The 22,577-nt window shown below is 40.1% G+C and overlaps 1 protein-coding gene across 5 annotated transcripts in view; it reads left to right on the top strand.

The window, feature by feature from the left end:
- Positions 1–21,610, top strand: part of DDAH1 (dimethylarginine dimethylaminohydrolase 1) — a 213,366-nt gene extending 191,756 nt beyond the window's left edge. For all 5 annotated transcript variants that reach the window (XM_057500385.1, XM_057500387.1, XM_036890261.2 and 2 more), the window contains 2 exons: positions 16,217–16,360; positions 18,582–21,610. In XM_057500385.1, the coding sequence (XP_057356368.1) occupies positions 16,217–16,360; positions 18,582–18,698 (261 nt within the window). In that variant the 3' untranslated portion in view covers positions 18,699–21,610. The remainder of the gene's footprint in view (positions 1–16,216; positions 16,361–18,581) is intronic.
- Positions 21,611–22,577: the final 967 nt, after the last annotated feature.

The following is a 22,577-nucleotide window of genomic DNA, read 5'->3' as shown; positions in this document are numbered from 1 at the left end:
TGATGTAAATGGAGCTAGAGTATAGTAAGTGGAATTCCAGTAGACATGTAATTTTAAATTAAAATGCTCATAATGCATCCTAATGGAAATGACTTTTAGGTTTCTTATCTACTTCCTGAAATAACTAACTGTACTTGTAAGATTCCTTGAATGAGAGCATGGGCACAGCAGCATGTTTTTCTTTTGAATAACTAACTATATAATAGAAGTCACTCAGACTGTATTTCCTCTCATTTGACTCAGCTTCAGCATTGATTTTATGTCCAAAAATGTCCATGTTATTTTGTAGATGGTCATACGAAAAATGAAGGTGGAAAAACCCTTAAATGTTTTTGGATTTTGTTTGTTATTCTATTGCCTGGAATTTCCTTTAATGCCAACTAGAACATCAATAGCAAAAACCAAAGGTCAGAATGAGAGCTAACTGGCATGAACAGGATGATTGAAATGGAAAAATAAAGACTTCACGTATTTATTTGTCATCCTCACAGGGAATTATAGTGTGTAGCCACAAGATTTCCCACTTTGGGTCTCTTCTATGAAAGACATACATGGCAATCCCATTGTAAGTCTAATTTAGTCTTATTATCTGGTTGTTTCAGTTGTAATCACCACATTCACAAAACAGTGTTTTTTTTTTAATCAACCATGCCTGAATTAAGAAATTAATGCAAAACCAAATAGCCTCTGAGTTTGTAACAACTGTTTATGCTCCTTTTCCTGGCAGCAGTTGCCTTATCTGACAATATTCCCAGAGCTGTAAGCCAACAAGGCTAGGGTGGCCAAAATAAAATGCTTTGGCATGATAGGGCAATAAGTAATCTGAAGCTGCGAGACCAAAACAGCCATGCCGAATTTCAGCACTGGTTCCAAGGCAGGAAGCAGGCAAAATTGGCCAAGTAGGAAAAAGGTAATAATACTATTTTTTTTCTTGAGCTTTCAAGAAAATTTTGGAGAAAAAAAAGTAAGAAATTACATTTAAAATGCTATTCTTTCTGTCCATGTGTATGATGGGACATCAAAAACTATTCAAGAGTGGGATGTTGTAGGCAGAATTTAAGTGTCTGTTGGATGGTTGAACACATGACTTTTTTAAGGAGCCTTTCAATCTAAGACTCTTGCTTACAAAAGAAAAAGTCTCTAACCGACCTTAAATCAGTGGTTTTCTGACGAGAGCTTTAGCTTAACATTACCTGAGGAACTTTCTAAAACTGCACTGTCTCAGAAATAATGCAGTTCTGGGTCTGGGATGGATCCCAAGCAACTGCAGTTTTGAAAACATCCACAGGTGAAAACAGATGATTCCAGTGCACAGATGACACTGCCACTGCCTTCAAGCATCCCTGCAACTTCTCAAAGCATCTGCCGTAGAATCCTGAAGGAAGTTCACCCTCAGAAGCCAACCACTGCATAGTACAGCTACAAAAGAACACAGTCCAAGTAGCAGTAGAAGTAGAGAAAGTATCCAGATTAAAGTCATTGGAAGCTAGAAACCCCTTACCTTTTTGCTGCCTAGAGTTCAACACTGTTAATTTACAATACCTAACTTGAATGCCATTATGAAATTCATTTGCCATGTGAAAATTGCTTATTAAAATAGTTTGAGTTGCCAAAAATCATTATGATTCTCAGAGAACAGGAAATTTGCATTTAACTCATATTTCCATACCCTCTCCCCTGACACACACACAACAGAAAAATCCAACAATAGGACCTGATCTCAGTGTGTGAAGATTTGTGCCAAAGAGAAAAAAAAAAGAATAAACTTCACAACTATTACTGATGTTAGAGAAGAACTTCCTCTTAAAAACAATTATAGGTTGATTCTACAAAAAAAGGATAGTTGTCTAGAGGACCAAAATAGCTGTGAGGGCCGAGCGGAGATCTTAGAATCCAAACCCATGGTTTGTCATCCTGGCTCTGCCTTCAGCTCTCCCTGTGTGAACCCTGTCGCCTGTACGTGGTCTCAGCCTGGAAAAACAAAGTTGAATCAGTCTCAGTAGGGAATGAGAGCTTTGTTCCTTCCCCTGAAAATTTCATGATGGGCAGTCAAGGTGAAGGACTGAATCTTGAACATGGGGGTGTGCAGGCACTTGGCAAGAGTAGCAGCCGTTTAATTAAAAAGCACCAGTGATATGGATGGTTCCAAAGTGGGTTCACTGTAGACTCTTGACCCCTGTGACTTCATGCTTTCAGTGGCTGCAAGTGATGAGAGACTTATGCTTGGCTGAACATCTTCATGCCTCTTTGAGGATAGAAAACCACAGAAGACTCCAACCTAGTTCCATTTTTCTTTGAGGAGGCTGCAGTTACATATATAGCTGCTAAACTGGATGTCTGTCAAATGACATAATTTTCTAATTCATCCATAAATTCTGATAGGAAAAAAAAAAAAGGAGAGGATTCCAAACCTCTTTTTGCTATTTCGCTGCAAAAATATTTTTTTAAAGGTAATTTTTTTTAAAAAAAGGCAATTGAAAAGCTTAACTGGAGAAATGACAGGACATTAAAAGGTAAATACTAGCACATGTAGCACAAAATAAATGCCTAATAAATGGCTCAGGGTCCTAATAGAGGTGATAGGAGTTTTTAAGGGGGAGTAATCCTAAGAGGTGGAAGTCAAAGTCTAAATGGATCTCAGTGAACAGCAGGCCAAAGACTGGTACAGAGGAGGAGTGGTCAGTACAAACTGGAAGAATATCTATTTTATGATCAATAGACAATGTCTAAAACAAGTGCTGCATGCTGGGAAAAAAAGAGTGAGGATCCAATATCTAAGTCGGGGCTGGTCCAAAGGCCAAGGAGTTGGGGTTTTCTAATATTCAGGCTGTGGGGAACCACTCATAATTTTTCAGATGTATAAAAGTTAAGGGTGTAAGAGTAGCATTTCAGAAATATCTGTCTGATGTTTTGCCTGTAATGATTTAATAGGAGTAAGACTAGAACTGATATAACTAGGTAGATACCGTAACACAACCCAGAAAGGAAGAAGAGGATCTGGACTAGGAAAGAGCCATGGACCTAGAAAGGGCCGTGTGGAAGGTGAGTTCCATTTAGGGAAGTGGCAGAACATTGTGACTGAGGCACTTGAAGGGGCAAGGGAGAAAAAAGAAGCAGACCAACACTTTGACAGATATTTATAGAACTCCTGTTCTGTACCAGGCTCTGTACTGGGCCCTGGGGGATGGTGGTGAACAAAATGACTTCAGAAATGACTACCAGATGGAGTGACTTTGGTGGAATTTTTGACAAAGAGTTAAAACTCTCCCTGTCACCATGAACTCAGTTCTCCCCCATCTACACCAGAACAAACCATAGAAAACTGATGAGCAAAAGTATGTTGTGGATTTCACTGACCTAGATTCACATTTTGGGGACTGAAAACTACTACTTAGACGCATCCAACTGACAGCAGCTCTGGTAGACACCCGATGTCTAAGCTTGTCAGACACTAACGGGGTTGGCTCCCATTTCAGTTTCCATTGGCAACCATCAGTGGTATATCCAATTTTGGAGTCTCTGTCCTTTGCCCTTTTCCATTTATTTTTTATTATCTTTATCTACTTGCTCTCAAGGCATACAAAAAATCACTTTAACATCTCCTGCAGTATCCTATCATTTCTTGGCTGAATTGAGTTGGCAAAAGACTGCAAAAAAAACAAAACAATAAAGGATCTGCCTCATGGGCAGAAATTATACATCACAGCATGACCTATGTGACGCTCTTGGCCGTGCCAACACCAGTACTCTCGATGCTGAAGGGATTAGGAAAAGTGTCAGTTGAGCTGGGAGGATGATGGTTGAGTTTTGGGTTACTGTCTCTCCATGGAAACCACATGTATTAAATGCCTTGGGTGTTGATGAGTGAGTATCCTATTGCTTGGCTGAAGGTTAATAAAGCATATGGTAAAACATAGACACTAAATTAGAAGTGACATTTTGACTATGAATTATTCTCCAGGCTTTAGAGAAAACATCCACACTAACTGATGCAATACTGGAATTTGGACCATCCTTAGAAATTATGATGTGGAAGAGAAGGAAATTCAAAATACATTTGCCACTACCTTTCTGTAAAACCATTCTACTAGTATTATCCTGCTCTCAATAATCACTTACTATTTCTCCCTGTTCTCATATTTGAAAATGTCATATTAGTCCAGCAATCTTTAAGAATATTTCTAAGTCTATTTTTAACTTACGGTCATTGGTTGCTGCAGGTGGGGCCCAGTGTTACTGAAACACTGTTTACAAACGTGAAGGTGGCTTTTTGCAATAGCCGTTTCCTTTATTGTCTTCTGAAGTGAGACCACATCTCCAGAGGTGACTTATGGTACAGAGTTTCAAAATAAAACCAATTAGAAGCTTGTGGGGAAGTTGGGGTTCCTATGGCCAGGATCCTCACTGAACTTAAACTACTTGATGATATAACTGGCCTGCTGCTAGGCTACTGCTTCCACACCCATAGGCAATAAGCTATCATTGCACTATGTAGAGATTTTGGCCCAGTGCTCTGGGCAAAGGCAGAGATGCTAGTGTTCAACCTACCACAGGGAGAACAAGCTGGTTGATAAACCCTTTCACCCCAAGAACGTTCTACTATCATTTCTTTGGTCACACTGAATCCATAGCAAACTTGCCTGGGACTGAAACCCACTGGCAAGACAAAGCTAAATGAAAGATGTTGAATCTATTATATTTTGTACGCATTTCCTAGTCATACATTTGTTTTTCCATCCACATCCTAACAAGTGATAAGAGCTCAATATAGGTTATTTTTCCTTGTAATATCAACTTGTAATAGACATACTTGTCCTTGTAATATCAACAGTAGTAATAACACCTTTTAGGTGTGAAGATTATGTTAATTTAATTGAAAGTTCTAAGTGTTTTCCAAACTTTGGTGTGCCCAAGAATCACAGAGAGTGCACCTTTGAAGTGCACATTTGAAATGCGTATCACATTCTTGGATTCACCACAAGAAATTATGATTCAGCAAGGCTGGGATGGAGCCCAGGACCCACTGCGTGATTCGGATGCAGGTAATATGCAGACTCCACTGTGAGAAACACTGGCTCTGTCTGGAATTCACCAGACATTAGTTCCTGCATTAGCATTTGAGGGCAGGGGAGAAAATTCATTCCAAAAGTAAATTGCTATGTCCTTGAACAAAAAATACCACCTAAAATTATCCAGAATAATATATTAAGTAAAATAATTGGGACTTCATAGAAATAGCTCTCATGAAAGAAAACCATGGAGAACTCCACTAAATTATTGAAATACAAATATTTATGAAGAGCTAACTTTTCTCTAAAATGCTGTGTCTTTTTAGGGAGAAATTCTTACGAAAAAAATATCATGTATTCCATCTAGTGCATTTTTTTCTGTTGATAACATTTGCCTACTAAACACAGTGTATCCGCAGTGAGGGTTTATTGCTCTAGTTCTCATTAGTCACAGCGGACCTCATACTTGAAGAGATAAGTCTGTGTTCCTTCTCAGCTCTGTGGCTTGAAAACAAGCATGAGAATAGTGGAAGGAGAAGGGAAGCCCAGATCTCTGTTTAGTTAAGAAGTGTTTCTGGTTCTATCCCTGAGCTTATTAGGGAAAATTTGAGAAGGGCCTCTGGCAAGCAACCACAGCTGATTAAAGTCAGGGGATTCAGTGACCAGCGTTGGTCGCACAGCAGGATATGGCACAAGGGCCGATTGGCAGCTGTTTGCTCTGAAGGTTGAGCTCTGAGTGTATCTAACAGGAAATCGCATCAAAAGATTTTAGGAGGATTTTAAGTGTTACTGAAATGCTGAAATGCACCGTTAAATGATCATTGATTCAACATTCAACAAATAATGGACTGAGCACCTATCACCTGCCAAGCTCAGCTGAAAATTCTACACAAAGGCCAGTAGTGTAGTGTGATTGTGCCTCCCTGCATGCTTTTAATCAACTATTCTTCTGGGATGGCTGAGAAACATTGACTCATTTGAATTTAAACAGTATATCAGCTGCCTACAAGGGCAGAGGTCAATACATATCCTGGGGATAAAAAGTATATATTACTCTCTGAATCAGTCAGCTGACAGTTGTTGACAGTCAACTAGTTGCGTTCAACTTCCATTTCTACCCTTGCTTCTTATTAATTGAATCTTGAGTTTCAAATGAGCACATTGCCACTTGGAATAAAGTCTGCATTTCCCACCTTCCTTTGTACTAGGTTTAACAATGAGACTAAGTGTGGTCCAGTGAGATGAAAGTGGAAGTGCTGGGTATGAAATCTAGGAAGCCTGGATTTTAAAAGTAAGAGTTGTGCCCTTCTCCCTTTCCTAAGTCTTGCTGCTTGAAAAAAAGGATGTGATTGTTGGAGCACCAAGAGTTATTTTATACCATAACAACAAGGGCTATATATCCTAGGCATGGCAGAGCTAAAAGCTAGAAGGAGCCCAGGCCCTTGATTAACTGTCAGATCACTACACTACACTATGACCTCAAAACTCCTTTCACATGAGAGGAAATGACCTTTTTGAAGTTGCCTGTGGGGCAGATAATTTCTGTTTTGGCCAAATTTAGTCCTAATTGATAAGGGCTAGTTGTCTTAACTAGCCACCAACAGAAAGCCCAGTTCAAGCTGGCTACAACAATGAAAATGTGTCGGTCCATCTAGTTCTGAGGTAACATAGGCTTGAGAGTAGGTTTGATCAGTCTGCTCACTGATCTGGCCTGCTCCTGCATTGGAGTGTGTTCACTCCAAACAGTGATGCCATCAAAGAAGCAGATTCTTGTGTCTCTTCTCCACCTTACACAGCTTCATCATAAAGCTGGCTTCCATGTAGGGGAGCAGAGTGACTATGAGCAGTTTCTGGCTACATGCTTCCTCATACATATTCAGGGAGAGGGACATTAAATCTCTAAGAAAAGTAACGAAGCTTCTCGCAGATCTTGTCGATTCTTATTAGTCTGAATTGGTCATCTGCCCATTCCTGAACCAATAACTATAACCAGGGGGTGAATGACACTGGAGTTAGAGTTCCTGGTTGTATGAAGGCATGCTGAAGCACCACAGCACACTCACAGGGGCACCATGGCATATTTTTAATTTTCAAAAAGAATACAGATATATCTGTGAGATATCACACACAGTTCTGCTGTTGGGGGTTGAATTTGTTCTCCTTAGTTTTTGTTCCCATTGCAACAAAGAATTGAAAGGCAGAGACACAGTAGTGAAGCAGAGTGAAAGTTGTGTTTGAATATACTCCAAGGCAGGAGCAGGCCAGAGTCAAAGCAGACAAACACAGGTGTACTTGAATAAAGCAGAGGGGAAGGAAAAACAGGGAGGAAAGGGAAGCGCATTGAACTCCTGCTCGGCATAGGGCAAATCCTCGCTAACTCCTAAAGCCGATGCCACCTGGAATCCAGTGTTTCCTTGGATCTGCATGGCATGGGAACTAACCCCCTACGACCCCAGGATTTAGGGGAGTCGCACAGCACTGGATCGAGTGAGATTATGTTCTGAGAATTTCCCAAAGGCAAAGAAAGGAGATTTTTCGGGCAGGCTACTAAGGAGCATGATCATATAGCTGTAGTCTTGTCTGGGTCACAAAGGCAACAGGAACTTGTGAATTCAAATCAGAGCTCTCAGTAGCCCCTCCCTACTAATTTGAAGTAGGACAGAGAGTGAAGACATGCTAAAAGTCTGGAAAATACAGTGAAATAGCAAAGTGACAAAGACACCACTGGAAGAGCACAGAGACATGTAGTAAGTTGGGCAGTAAAAAACGCTTTTAAAGATACACACTCCAAGAAAGGGGAGTGCAGGCAACCTCAGAGAGGAGGAGCACTTAGGGGTTTAGGGTCTGGAGTCTTATAGGGCCTTTTTGGATAAGGCTCAGTATAGGGAAGGCATGATGTATACAGGTGATTCATAATTCCTTTGAAGTTTTGTCTTAAGAACAGGGTTATTTAGGTGATTGTGTTGGTCTGGATCCCAGCATTCTTTACCCACATAGGTTTATTTACACTTTGGAGGTCTGTCTCCTGCCCTGGTTACAAAGTTAATTAAGGGGCTGCAAGAAGAGAAAGAAGGGTATACAGATTAAGTTAGATAATAAGGTGGGCCTTTTTGCAGGCTAAGCAGATTTTACAATGGCATGGCCCTTGTCTTATTTCCCTGCTCTACTTCATGGGGTAGGGCAGAGAAGTCCTTGATTGACTTTCTCTGGGAAATATCCAGACATTGCAAGTCACTTTTGGCCTTTGAAACTTTAACTAATTAGCTAATTAACTCTGTGAGTCCTTTCTGGCTCTGTGGTTTATCAGGTTAACTCTTTGAGTCCCTTTTAGTCAGCTTTACTGGCTTTATTCTTCCTCCACCCTCTCATATCTTGTCTTCCTACCTAATGCTACTGTTAGGTTATTTAGACCAGACTACTTAATAAGCTAAAGTGTTAGTTTTGGGGGGGTTGTTTTGTTTTTTGTGTGTGTGAGAGGCACCATGAAAATATTACTACATTACAAATACTGTAAACCTAGAAAGGAACCTCTGGCCTAGAGCCTCAGTCCTCAAATCAAGGATGAAATTAGCCTCCCCCAGATTATGTGAGCTGCACAGGGAGGTGTGGATATACAATGGAAAATTGGGGTAGTTAGTAAGAAGGCAGGGAATAGATGTGAGGGAAGCAACCACAGTATCCACCAGATGCTTGGAAGAGCTAAAGCCTGAATTCCCCTTAGCAAGAGAATTGTCTTTGTTTAGGAAAATACATCAAGTCCTTTGGGGTAAAAGGTGAGACCCTTGAAGGCATAGGATAAGCTGGAGACAATGCAACAAAAAAGAAAGCAAAAATGTCCTTTGTTAGAAATAATAGGAATGTGGAGATAGGGAAAGAGGAGAGAAGGGGGCGTGAGGAGAGGTGTGAGCCACAAAACAGTGTTGTCAAGTCTTTGGAGAAAGCCAGGAGCACAGTCATGGCTGCAACTCACCCAGAGTCTCCCTTGTTTGTCCTACCCGTGCCCTGCTCCCAGACCTCTACAGAGCTCAGAGTCACCTTTAAGAATATGGAAAGTTTTCCCAGCCTTCCACAGAAACCATTGTCTTGAGGGTCCCTTCCAGAAATGGTTCATGTGATTTGCAGTTGTAGTTTGAAAAACAGAAGTCTTTCTTCCACATATTTATGTGGGCCTTATGATCTGAGAAAAAGCAGCAGATCCAAATATGAGAGAGAATTTGTGGAGGAAATGGCAGCCAACTAGGATGGGAACATTTGGTATTTAGAGTTTGCCCAGATTTAACTAAAGAAACCATACAACCTCATTCTTAGGATCTGTATAGCAATCGATTCAGAGAGGAGGTTTAAGAGGCAACCTCTTTCAGGTTCTGTTCATTTTGAGCTGATCCACAGAAAGACTATAAAAAATGAAAAAAATGATACCAATTCGAGAATGTTTCCCATAGCTATATTGAAGCAGCCTTAAAAGCACTCTCTGGGCTTGATGCCTAGCATATTGTCAGTTTCTCAATAAATTTCTGATGGATAGATAAATAAATAAATGAATGAATGATTTTAGATATTCAATAGCAATAAATGTGCTTAAGTATTACATATTATATATCTCAATAGACTCTATAATCATTTGCTTTTAATATTGGCTTAGTTTCTAAATGTTGAAATGAGTGTCTATGTATATTTCATGAGAAAATCAATTATGAGCAAGCCAAAAATGTGCTTTGAATATTCCCTCAGCATCTGTAAGTATCTTCTATACACCTTTCCTTCAGTATTTGACCAGTAAGTCCTAAATTGTTCTGTGAAACAACATAGCCCAGGATTTGTTTTTGATAATTGATATAATTCAAAGAAACCATGAGTAACAAGTGGAAGAATGGAGCTGCCTTCCAGCCCTTTGGATGAGAAAATTCCCAGAAACGTTGGGAACTGCCGGAAATGCCTGGTTGTTAATGCAACTAGCCATGCAAATTCTCTTGGGCTGAAAGCCAGACGTTTCCCACTCTGTTTTGTGACAGCTTCACTCTGGGGAGCAAGGCCAGTTCCTCCAAACCAACAGCTGTGTAACAGACCTCACCCACGTGGCCACGATGATTCTCAGAGCCATTTCCTCTCACGGCTGCGTGCCTCCATCATTAAGGATGTGCCTGTAGTAGAAGTGAGGTTGCCTTTCCTTTTACTGTTGGCATATCCTTCACATGCTTGTCCTGCCTCAAACTGGAGATGATCATCTCCTGAAGGCTATGCCTGTGACTGAATTACCTTTCCCACCACCACCATGCAGGCCCAAAGGGGGCCAACATAAAGGACTGTTGAAGTGACTCGAACACTATCTGTATCCAATCCTCCATTTTACACAAAGCGACTAATTCCTCTGGGAAATGGCAAAAGTCAGAAAAGACATGGAGAGCAGCAACTTGACTTCTCAGACCGTCCCACCAAGCCCTGTAGAACTTCCGTGCATCATCCAGAGTCTGGGGCCTCCCAGGAATCTGCAGTGGCTGTGGAGGGCGTAGGTGCTCTCTGCTTTCCATTCTGGCTTGGGGCTCGGTGAGAAGCAGGCAGGACAGTCCCTGGGCTTAAAAGAACACTTCACACAAAGCCCTGGAGCAACATACCTCCTCCACCCTTCTTTGGGAAAATATGTCAGAACATACTACTCAGCAGCCCAACAGCTACATTCTCAGGATATTTGAAATGATGCTCATCTTTTAACAAAAGCTTCTGTGCATCCTCATAGAGGAAACAAACACTGATCCTTCTCCTCGCCATGGCTCCGTCCTCATCCTCCCTCAGCCCCAGGAGCCTGGGCTCTTTGAGGTGATGCTCTGCCAGGCAGGCCGTGGGAGCCCATCTTCACATCGCCCCTTCCAACACGACAGGGAAAGACTAACGTTAGAGAGGGACACAGTGTTCTGAGGCTTTTTCTGTGTTCCCTTCTGAATGGCAAACACCCAGCATTGTATATGTACATGTATCTCCTGAACCCAGCTTTAAATAAATGGTAAGCTGTCTTATTCAGACAATCACAATGTATAAGAAAAACAATAACAGTCTCTCTGACAGGAAGAGAGAAACCTCTTCTCTGTTCCAAAAGACAGAAATTCTTCATGTTTTGAATAGGCAGCTTCAGCTTTCTCATGAAAAGAAGAAAAACAATATATTTCTTGTTTATTATCTACAGTTAACATTTCCTAAATCCTTTTCATTTAGAAAGACTACCCCTGACAGAGTGTTTAGTTTTTTTTTTCTTTCCAGTTAATCAGAACATTCACTGCTCCAAACAGGGCCTGTTCTATTATTAAAAGTTATTTCTTTGGGCACATTTTTTAACCTGTCTTCAGATGATAACCACGGGCCCTGATATACTAATTGAAAACTTCTAAGGTGGCTTTGGTGGTTTTGCGAAGACATTAATTTAAAGAGTAGAATTTATCAGTGAATTACTTTATATATTCCCAGCATTAAATTATTTCCTCACTCAGGATATTTGAATTCCTTTCCTCACAGTAATGAAAAAAATGAAACCATCCTCAAACAATGCTAGGTCGGGTACTAGCTCTTAGTTCAGAAATTTGAGGAATGCGGGATCCTACCACAAGCTATAAATTACAATGTAAGGCCGGAAAAGAGAAACACTAAAGAGTGAGGAAAAGCAGTGATTAAAATTCAAATAGATGTCATTAACCGAAGGACAAAGCAAACTCCTAGGAACCCAGTGAGGAGGACATTTCCTCTAGGAGGTGAGGGTGGCGGTGGGAGGGAGCGTGGAGCCCGGTAAATAAAGCAGTCTGGGAAAGGAAACGAGCGTCTCCGTTCCTCCAGAGAAACTGGGCACATTCTGAGGTAGGTACAACCTTGGAGATTTTAGTTTGTTCCCTCACTGATAAACAAGAAGTTAGCACTGATAATAATCCTTGATAACATTTCCTCTGGAATGTACAACATTCCATGTTTCTGCTTAGTAGTCACCACCGGACAGACACGCGTGAGTCAGACTGAGAGGTGGGGAATTTGCTTGTAATCAAGCGTACCAGGTGTGGTCTTTACATGCTGCTTTCTCTTTGAATTCATCTTGTACTAAAAGCTCTAGGTGATATCTTTATGGATAAAGAGTGTAATGAATCATCTATAGACCATGAATTAAACCAGAAAAGCACCTGGCAGTTTATCTAGAGTTTATGATTGGTGGGAGCAACCAGCCTGAATGTGATGGACCAAAATAAGTCACCCACAATTCTCCCAATTGCTTAGGAAATTAGGTCAGTGGAAATATTAGATTTTTCTGGAGTTTGTTTTGTTTGTGTTTAGGCTTGACCAGGGAACAATGGCTGTACATACCATGTTTTAAGGATCTCTGTGAGGTCCTTGAGTCACTGGAGTCCTACTTAGTAAACCTCTGGCCCAGGGAACTGTTTCCCCAGTGAGTCTGGAAGGAATCTTGAACTTCTCAGGTAAACTACATCTAATCCATGTGAAGGATGAGAGTCCAGTTCTTACTGCAAACGTAAGCCAACCGACTATCTTGGCCTACTGTCAACAACACACAGTCAGCAGACCTTCAGGCCTACTGAGGTCCTCCTCCTCCCAGCACCTGGGAAGAAGCATCTGGCCAGACCGACCCATGGGAGACTACTGAAGAGCTTCACAAACCCTAACTGCCACTTTGCATATAGAGACAGCTCCTCTTTCATCATGGAGAAATCAATCTGCTCATTGGGTTCCTGGACTATTTTGCTAAAACAGGGGTCACAAACTGATGAGATACATGTGTTCTGTTTGTTACACACAACAGTTTTTTTTCTTTCCTTTCTTTGTTTTAGTGCTTTTGGGTGCTGCACACTGCCTAGTTAGCTGCAGTTCCACCATTCCTTATTGTCTTGCATCCAAAGTCATTTGGGTTAGGACCACAGAGTACAGTGACCTACTGTACAGCATATAGGGAAAAAGACAAACCTTGGCCTCATTGATTTTAGCCTGGCTCACTTTAACTAATGAATTGTATTCTGTTTCTGGACATAGACCATACCTTGTTTTTCTGAAGGAATATTCCATTCCAGTGCACTCCTGAGGTTTGCATATCCTTTGAAAGGAATGAAGAAATGATTCAGTTAGTTGCAAACATATTTTGATCACCCTGCTATGTGACAAATGACTTGAAAGAAACAGAGGGAAGGGTGCTCACATTTATTACACTTTTAATATGTGCTAGGAACTTGTTTTAAACACTTCACATACATTATCCATTTTATTTTGTTTTTTTAAAATAATCTTTAGAGTCACCCTATGGGAAATAGGTATGACATTGTCATCCCATTTTACAGCTGAAGAAATGAGGCTCAGAGAGCTTCATTGACTTGCTCAAGGTCACACAGTTAGTGTATGGCACAGCAAGGCTTCAGACCCAAATCTTTCTGACTCCAAAGTCCATGCTGTGTTTACTCCATTATGAACTAGACCTGCATTCCAGGAGCTAGCAGTCCCTTCAAAGAGAGAAATTTCTTAAAAACTCTCATATTCAGACTGGTCCTAATTTTGAAATATTTGGGAACACTGTAGCAACTCTTTCTAGGGGATCCAGGCAGAAGGGATGCTAAACCTGCAAGACTCTCCAATTCTATGTTAAATAACCATCAGAAATATGAGGGGTATAGGCTTATGTGATTTTTAGAATAAGGACTGACCTCCAAAACAGGCTATTTTAAGAGTGAGATTAAAGGCTAGAGCTTGCCAGAATAGTCGGTGGGCCTGCAGACTGGCAACTGGAACCTTGTTTTTCTGGTCATGCTGTCATAAAATGTTAGTAGCTTATTCAAGACTTATTATGCCTTATTACATACATTATCTTCATGCAACTTCAACAGAAAGCATATGGAAGACTATTCATATCCCAATTTTATAGGTGAGAAAAACAAGGAGTTAGGAAAAAAAAAAAGCTTTTATTTACATAGCTAATAAAGGCTAGAACTGAGACTCAACCCAAGAGTTACTCCAGAGTTCATGGTCTTGATATGCCCTCTCCCACACCATAATAAATGGGAGCTACTGTTTTGAAAGCAGCCAGAAAGAAAGTCTGCATAATATGTAATTAAATAATAATTCAGAATAGAAGAGAGCTACTTGGTTTTTTTCCTCTTATGTAAGCCTCTTTTTCTCTGGGTATATCCATTATATAAAGAAGGCTAAATTGAACATGTTAATTTGCTTAGAATAGTTCTCTTTAGTGGTGTCTTTATCTTAATTATCCACCTGTTCAAATAGATCTAAGGTTCCTCAATCAGGGCACTAATGAAGAACCCACCCTATGGGCAAACCACTCTATGGGCCTATCCCTTCATGCAAAAATTTAAACTCAAAAAATGCAAGAGAAATATCCAGTCCTGTAACTATACCAATTTTACCGTGTGATAATAGGACTACATATAAAAAAAGACTAAGTGGGGTACAAGGGAATAAATAGTAAGTACCAAATGAGAGTGGAAAAGTAGATGTTATAGTTTGCAAAAGAGACCTACTTCATCAGCTCTGAGGTCAATACAGAGAGCAAAGTGAGGTGATTAATAAAGACCATTTTGGGTTGCACTGATCCGGGTTTGAATCTATCTCTATGACCTTATGCAAATTATTTGACTTTTCTCAGTTTATTCATCTATAAAATGGCAATTCTGAGATAATAAATGAAAAACAGCATGGCGCCCAGCTTATTCTTATCAAAATATAATCATACATTCATCTCTCAGTCTCCTCCATTAGGCTACAACTGTTTCAGAAAGTCCCAGATCTATGTCCTACTCATTTTTGTGTTTCTTAGCCTTTGAGATAGTACTTAAGCTCATCCCCATTCCTGACGTTTCCTTCTGTGTGAAGGATGTTCCATTAGCAGGTTACTCTGGCCTCTCTCAGCCCTTGATATACTCCACACTAGGAGAAGGGAGTGGTCCACCTAAGTGGTAAGTCAGGAGGGGCTTTACTGTGTACCACTCTACATATTATCTTTGGAATGAATTTTCTAAAGGGAGTATCCCATCTCTTCCACTCTCTCATACCATAAATCTTTCTGTCCAGTGCTACCGTGACTGAGGGGGAAATCTACCTAATTCATGGGACTAGTAATATGAAGCACATTTCCACACAAATATTGAAGGGTAGAGGGAGACTTGGCTGGAAAGGTGAATGAAAACCAGATTGCTATATATACCTTGGCATGACATTTCAGCAAATTCCTTAAGACTTATGGGTAGTAATAAAGAATGGAAAGAGTCTATAGATCTAAGCCCAAAATAATTGTTTGTTTGTTTTTTAGTGTTTGGATATTTTTGTTGGTAGGGGGAGGTGTTGTTTTAGGGGTTTTTGATTTGATGGTGTTAAGGAGGTGAGTATTTGTTTTCAATATTTTGTTTTGTGAGCTATTCATTTTTTTGTGTTATTTTATACTAAGGTACTAATAAACCTGTTATTTGATAAATAGACCAGCTCAAAAGATTTTTTCCTCAAGAGTGGTCCAGGGACCATCTGCCTCAGAATTACCTGGGGAACTTCAGAATGCAAATATTTCTATGCCTCACTTCAAATCTGCCAGACCAGAAGCCCTGGGGCTGAGACCTAGGAATATGAAATTTAATATTCTCCTCAAATGCTTTTTATGTACACTATTAAGGACATCACCTGTGAACAGACAGGGGAATTCAATTGAAATGTATCTAGAAGAGGAAATTGTGCATATGTGTATGTGTGTGTGTGTGTGTGTGTGTGTGCACGTGCCAATGGTTATTGATAAATCATATTATTGCCCATCTGGTTACTACTATGGTCCTTTTATCCTACAGACCAGAGCAGCCCTGCTTCCTCAGCCAAGGCTATCATCAAAACCTCAACTGGGCCTTTTGTATATATGGCTATTTTGTATCTTATGTTAGGTCTTAGGGAAAAAAAACTAGAAAAATTGTAGACAGTTTTAAAACCTTTATGAAATTAGAGACAAGCACACACTTAAAAAAAACTACAACAAGAAGAACCTGCAATTCTTTCAAAGAATCATAGCTTCATTAGATTTCCTCTTCTGATTCTAAGTGACTAGAGGTAGTAGACGGGAAATTCAACACAGAGACATTCTTAGGCATCGCTTGCAAGTTTAAATCCTACCACACTGCTTTCCTTCTGTTTAAAAGTGTGGGGAGATGCCCCACTTAAGCCTGCTTTGGTTCTCTTTATAGATCATGCAACAGATGAGTGACCACCGCTATGACAAGCTCACAGTGCCTGATGATACGGCCGCAAACTGTATATATCTAAATATCCCTAGCAAAGGCCACATCTTGCTGCACCGAACACCAGAAGAGTATCCAGAAAGTGCAAAGGTAAAAAGCCATCCTTCCTGGCCACTGCAGCTGGACAGGCCTTGCTGACAGTCTTCCTGCCTGGGAATTCTTTCATGATGGAGTGACAAATAGCAGTGGCTTCCTTTTCCTCTATACACATCAAATCATTAAGAAATCAGAAAGGGTAATATCACTTAGGTAGGGCACAAGGAAATTGTATTTAATTCACTCTTCTCATTCATGTCCCTGGTGACCAATGTTATACAGTAATTGAGATGATCAAGCCTGGTATTCAAAGATTTTCAAATGAACACTTAAATCTCCCAAGTTTGTGCTCCACTCTGATTAAATGAACATCCCTACACTCAGATCCTCATTAAGCAAAGAGACCTACAATTAGATGGCCAACTGTGTTGTTTTCTGACAAATCTGGGCTGCCCTTCATTAGAGGGTTACTTATTTTGTAAGGTAGAGAAGCATGAATGACCCAAAGAGGTGAGTGCTCAATATCAGAGCTGCAAAAAAGAAGAGCTTTGGAACTAGACCTCTTAGGTAGCAAAGGATTGAAAAGATAGACCAGAAAGAACTACAGTTCGCTCACATCAGCCAACTGGTCGCTCTAAGAGACTCTGTATTTGTGTTTCAACAAGGGAATTATCCTTAGATATGGAATTCTTTCCTGGTCTAAGGAAATCTTGCCTTTCAGGGCACTCTGCCAGTCTTATCTGTATACTTTAGTAATTTCGGTTTAATCCCACAAAAGTAAATTTAACAACGTTTATTCATAGGTCCTTCAAATGTCCTTATCTGTTTTAGGCATCTCAGCATTTTCATCTGTGCCCAGAGAAACAAAATATTTATTCTAAGCACTAAACAAGAGACTTTAGTAACCACTGATCTTATATCTTTTACATCTTAAGCTTTAAAAGTCTTAGGAAATATTTTGTGCCACCTTTTAAGTATGCAATACTATATAGCTATTAGCCTTATCCTCATAATCTGTCTCCTTCACAGCAGATCAAAAAGGGTAGGGATACATAGATCATTTCTCTCTCTATTTCCATGGCTGAAAGTGTGAACCTAAGGAAAATTGAGGAGTCCTGACCCCACACTATTACTTAACTAGCTCTCAGATGGATAGTGAGTCTCATACTTTAACATGCATCATGGCTGTTAAAAATACAGGTTCCTAGACTCCCACCCTAGAATCTATCTGTGATAAATAAGTTCCTGGATTACGGAACCCCATTTGAGAAACACAGCTGTGGCTCACTCTGGTCTCTATAACCACATGATCTTCTGACAACCAGATGATCATTAACCACCTCTGAATATAGCCCTGTGTCTATCAGCAATAACCATGCTAACACCGTGAGTACCGAGGGCTTCCCCTGTGGCCAGGCACTCTACCAAGCATGCTACATGCGTGATTTTACTTACTCTTTACAACAGCCCTGTGAGGCCACTCTTATTACTATAATCTTACAGAGAAGTAAGCCAAGGCTCAGAGGGCATGTCACTTGACTGAAGTCACACTTTAAGTAGTAAGATGACAGAACTGGGTTTGGAACCCAACTCTGTCCAGCTCCAGCACTCTTAAATAACCACTGTACTAAATTTTGAAGAGCACAGTGCTTCCTAAAGAAGCATGGTGGATTGTTTTTTGGCAGTGTGTTTCAGGCAATTTGGTCTTAACAAAATGTGCTTTGCTTAATCATAGGAGAAAAATCTGTAGACGGTTAATTTGAAGTTTTGACACATGCTTTCTATTAGTGTCCAAAGATGCTATAGAATTCACACCTGTAATTTAAAAGCAGTTTGACCTGAAATACTTCACATAAATTCTATTTTGTCAAGTGTTTCCGGTGGCATTGGTATGGAAAGAAACTTCCAGTTGAAAGGACTTTAAAGTGTGGAGAGAGACTAATAGACTGAAAACACACAGCCACCGACTTTCATGCCCCCCTCATCGAGCAATGGCAAGGGCGGAGCAAAGGCGTCTCTAGCAACAACCACATTTTTGACACATCATTGCCTTTGAGGTTACAGCACAGAGCTGTGGTTAACCGATGCCACTAGTTCTGTGGATATGGCCGTGGGCATGAGTGTGGTCTAGAATGCATGCATATCTTGAGGTTAAATGGGTGAGAAGCCTAAACTCACAAGCCAAATTAATTCTCTTCAGCAGGCGGGGGGAAGGGGAGGTAAGACAGAGGCAGAAACATCATCCGTCTCTACCTTTGCTTGATTCCTACTGCAGGTTTATGAAAAGCTGAAGGACCATATGCTGATCCCTGTGAGCAATTCTGAAATGGAAAAGGTGGATGGGCTGCTCACATGCTGCTCCATACTGATTAACAAGAAGGCAGACTCCTGAGTGGGAGGCCCTCCCGTGTAGCCGGCAAAGCTGCACGGGCCAGGTCGAAAACCGTACCCACTTCTGTTGTTGTCTCTGACAACCTGCTGTGCTGCTTTGCTACTAACTCTGGGTTATAAAAGTTTCATTCTGAGTTTAATTGCTTCTTTCTGCACCACCCCCACCCTCCCCTCACGGTGGTACCTAACCTGTGGATTTGCTAAATGAATTCAGCAATATAGAAAATATAGAGCTAAGGAATTATTGAAACATGTTTAATAATAGTAAGGACACCCTCACTTTAGTGTTTGTATCAGTGTGAAAATCGCTTAGTTGCCAATATATGCTGAAGAATGTCTTCTTGATCAGTCAGATAGGCTGGGGTTATCATTAATCATCTTTGATTCCTTTGAAATTCCCTGGTCCATGGATCCTCCCCCTTTCCCTGTTTTTTTTTTTTTCTTCTGAACCCTGGAAACTTATTTCCAGTTACTTTCTTTTGCCTTTCCCACTTCTTTCAGTCACCTGGGCCTTGGGTAAAATCCAGAGTCTTGCCTTCTAGATCTCATGCTACGTCTTCTGCCACTACCCCTACTCTTCCCCGGAAAGGTAAACAGGCCCCTCAGCGGAACTGTAACCAAAATCAGAACGGCTGTTGTGGGGAGAGTTACCTACACAGAGGCACATCCTGACAAGGTTTGCCCCAAAGATCTCAACTCCAGAAGAAGGAGGGTACCACACCTGGGCAGGTGAATTCAGCTCCAGATGGCTGCTGGGGGGTGGTGGATTAAGAGGCTTGGAAACACCCCATGGGTCCGACATCTGAGGAAGGCTTAGAAAGTCTTTGTAAGTCACATTCCATGAAATTTTGCTTCATTACTGGCCATATACAGACCTTGGGGAATAGAGCCTTATTTTTTCCTTTACCTCATTTCTATTTCCCCCTTCATGACTCAGCTTATTTCCAGCCTTCTACCCACTGCAGTTATCTTCATCTAGCAAAGTTATTTTTTCAAAAGGACATCACATCTAAAAATGATTATTGATGGTCTAGTGCAAGCCAGATGGGGCACGTTCAGAAAGTCATCGGCTTAGTGTTTGAAACCAACCACAGATAATGGACAATTCTCCTTTGAAATATCCATGAATATTTACTGTGGAATTCAATTAAAACTTCTTTCCTGTCTAACCTTCAAATTACACAACCTTAAACTGACACGGGTCTCTTACAAAGAACAGTGCCTCAGTGAAGGGAGAGATCATTGTCTTTCACTTAAACCTGAAAGAAGCAGCCTTTTAGAAAGCCAGGGACATGGTACTTTCCAAGGAATGGTGACTGATCCAGGCATGTTATCAAACTTCCTAGTCATCTCCACCTTTCCTGTATTGCCTCCTGGCATATTGTTTAAGATTAAGAATCAGAGATATTAAGAAATACTACTTCAAGTCTCACTCTGCTTACCTATGTGTTTGTAATCAAATATCCCTTATATCTGGTGACCCAGAGAGAATTACCTTCATTTGTCATCTCCCCCTTAGCAAATGGAAGTGGTAAGCCTCTGAGAAAACTGAGACATCCTTAACCACTGTATTTTTAATTTATTTGATAATTTTATGAATTTCTTGAGCTTTGAAGAGATTCCTTCTCTTCCTTTTTGCTTAGCTTTAAAATTCATTTCACAGGTAAATATCTAATTATATGCATCCTGTGAGTGAACCATATCTTGGTCACTGTCGTATTTCGAACTGTCTCATCATGAGTGAATAATATGTTTTACCAGAGAGAGAATGAAAGTTACCCATATGCCCAAGTTAATAAAGAAAACTTGGCCTCTGCAGTTCTGGTTGCCCTTTTGGGTAAAATCTGGCCCTACGCTGGCAGAAGTAGGAATTCTCCCTGTTAGAGTTCAGTAGCTCAAAAACAGCCACAGAAACACTAACCAGTTTAGGCTTAATACTAAAGCTAACTGGCATGTAATTTTCAATATTTTTACTTCTATTATTCCAAATTAAAGAACTGTTCTCTGTTCTTTTTAGTAAGTTGCAAGTGAATAGATATTTCTTTTTAACAATTTGTTGTACAGAGGCTGTTTTTCATTTTTCCTCTCCTTATTTTCTTCTTTGCCTCTCTTTATCTCAAGAAATCACTTAGGATCTGTGCACTTCCCCTACAGAATCTTTTTCTGCACTGCTGTGTCTCCTCTAGGCTGTCCTCTTTGGATACGCTATGTGATATGATGATGTAAAACCTAAAATGTGCACAGCATAGTAGTAGTATTTATGTGATGTTCTCATCAGCATAATGTTATCTTGGAAGAAGAAAGATACCCATTACTTAGATTCCCCTCTTGTCCATTGTGATTTATAAGGATAAAAAACTAACAGAAACTGCTTTTTGATGTTGCAAAGCCATTAGGAATTGTATTTAGATAAGTAAAAGTTAAGTGGGAGTTATTTGGTCAGTAAAGGTCAGTTTAATAGAGACAATATAGAGAAAGTACATTATTTAGCATTATTTCCTCAACTGTGATGGATTGCTAAGAAATCAGCAGACAGATCTTGCTAATGTCTATTGATTGCTCTTTTAAGCTATGGTGAACAGATTACTAAGGCTATCTCTTCATCTGTAAGAGGGGAAAACAGTCCATAAATGAATGATGTGACTAATATAGAGTTGCATGTCAGCCTTTGTAATTATTTACTGTTTAACATTCTACAGAATTCAGACATGATTTCGACGTGGTGTTAGATCTGTGCATTTTACATTACTGACCATCTCGTTCCAGCCAGTGTGTGGTTATCCACTATGTGTGCCAAAATCAGTAATGCCTTTCATGGCCCTTTAGTCCAGAGAAGTTCTGCACTGATAGTCTCTTGCTGTCCTGTCCTACAAGTAACCAATCATGATGGAATAAAGTGTGCATTGTACAATGCCCAATAGCACGCGTCTCTTTTTCGCAACAGAAAGTGCTGTGGTTAATGAAGTCACCATTTCTTTGCTATCAGAGATGGGAAGCTTTCTCTGTTGTCCTCTAAAAACTTTGAAATTAGAAATATTGTACCTGTAAATCAACTGCGATCAAAATTTTGGATTAAAATGATATGTGAAGGGATACTTCATTCTTCAGGCACTGAAGAATTTTACATGTGATCAGTGCCAGGTCAGGAGATGGTGATCTCATTGTGCCTCCTTCCTCAAGAGGCTCCCTTGTTCCCTTTTCCTCCTGTGCTCAGCACATTATGTGGCTCAGTTATGGAGGCAGTTGGACAATTTTTTTCTTCACTCGTGTAAGAGTTTTTCTGTTTTGTTTGTTTTATTGCAAGCAAATTTTAAGAAATTTGAAGATTGTCTTACAGCTTTTTTATTTTGAACTTTTTTTCAAACTGAAAGTAGTTTTTCTTTCTTTTTCTGATTGTAAAAGCAACTGCTCACTGTAAAACTAAAATTCAAACAATACAACAAACAGTAAAAACAAAAGTAAAGAAAAAAATTACTCAAAATTTCCCCACCTAGAGATAACCACTCAGATAACATTTCAGAGACTATCCCCCCATCTATGAGTAGATGTAAATATGGAATAATTTTATATAATCATATTGTCTTATAGCCTGCTTACTTCACTTAGCAATATATTGTGGGCATAGCTCCATGTCAATAAATAGAGATCTACATCATCAATTTTAACAGCCCTGAATATTCCACGATATGGTTGAAGGAGTTCCTTCTAATTTATATAGAATGTTGTATCACAGATGTTCGGTATTCCCATGTTGCTAGTAGCTGGGGGTCTTCAAGCTGTCAAAAATTCTCTGCTTAGAAGTTTCACAAAACACACAAGAGTTAGTTCAATCTGGTGTCTTCTTATCATAACCCACTGGTATGTGCAAATGCTCACCAGA

The sequence above is a fragment of the Manis pentadactyla genome, chromosome 4, assembly GCF_030020395.1.
Source record: "Manis pentadactyla isolate mManPen7 chromosome 4, mManPen7.hap1, whole genome shotgun sequence".
Taxonomy (NCBI): Eukaryota; Metazoa; Chordata; class Mammalia; order Pholidota; family Manidae; genus Manis; species Manis pentadactyla.
The sequence above is the reverse complement of the archived record's forward strand: the minus strand, read 5'-3'. Positions and strand labels throughout refer to the sequence as shown.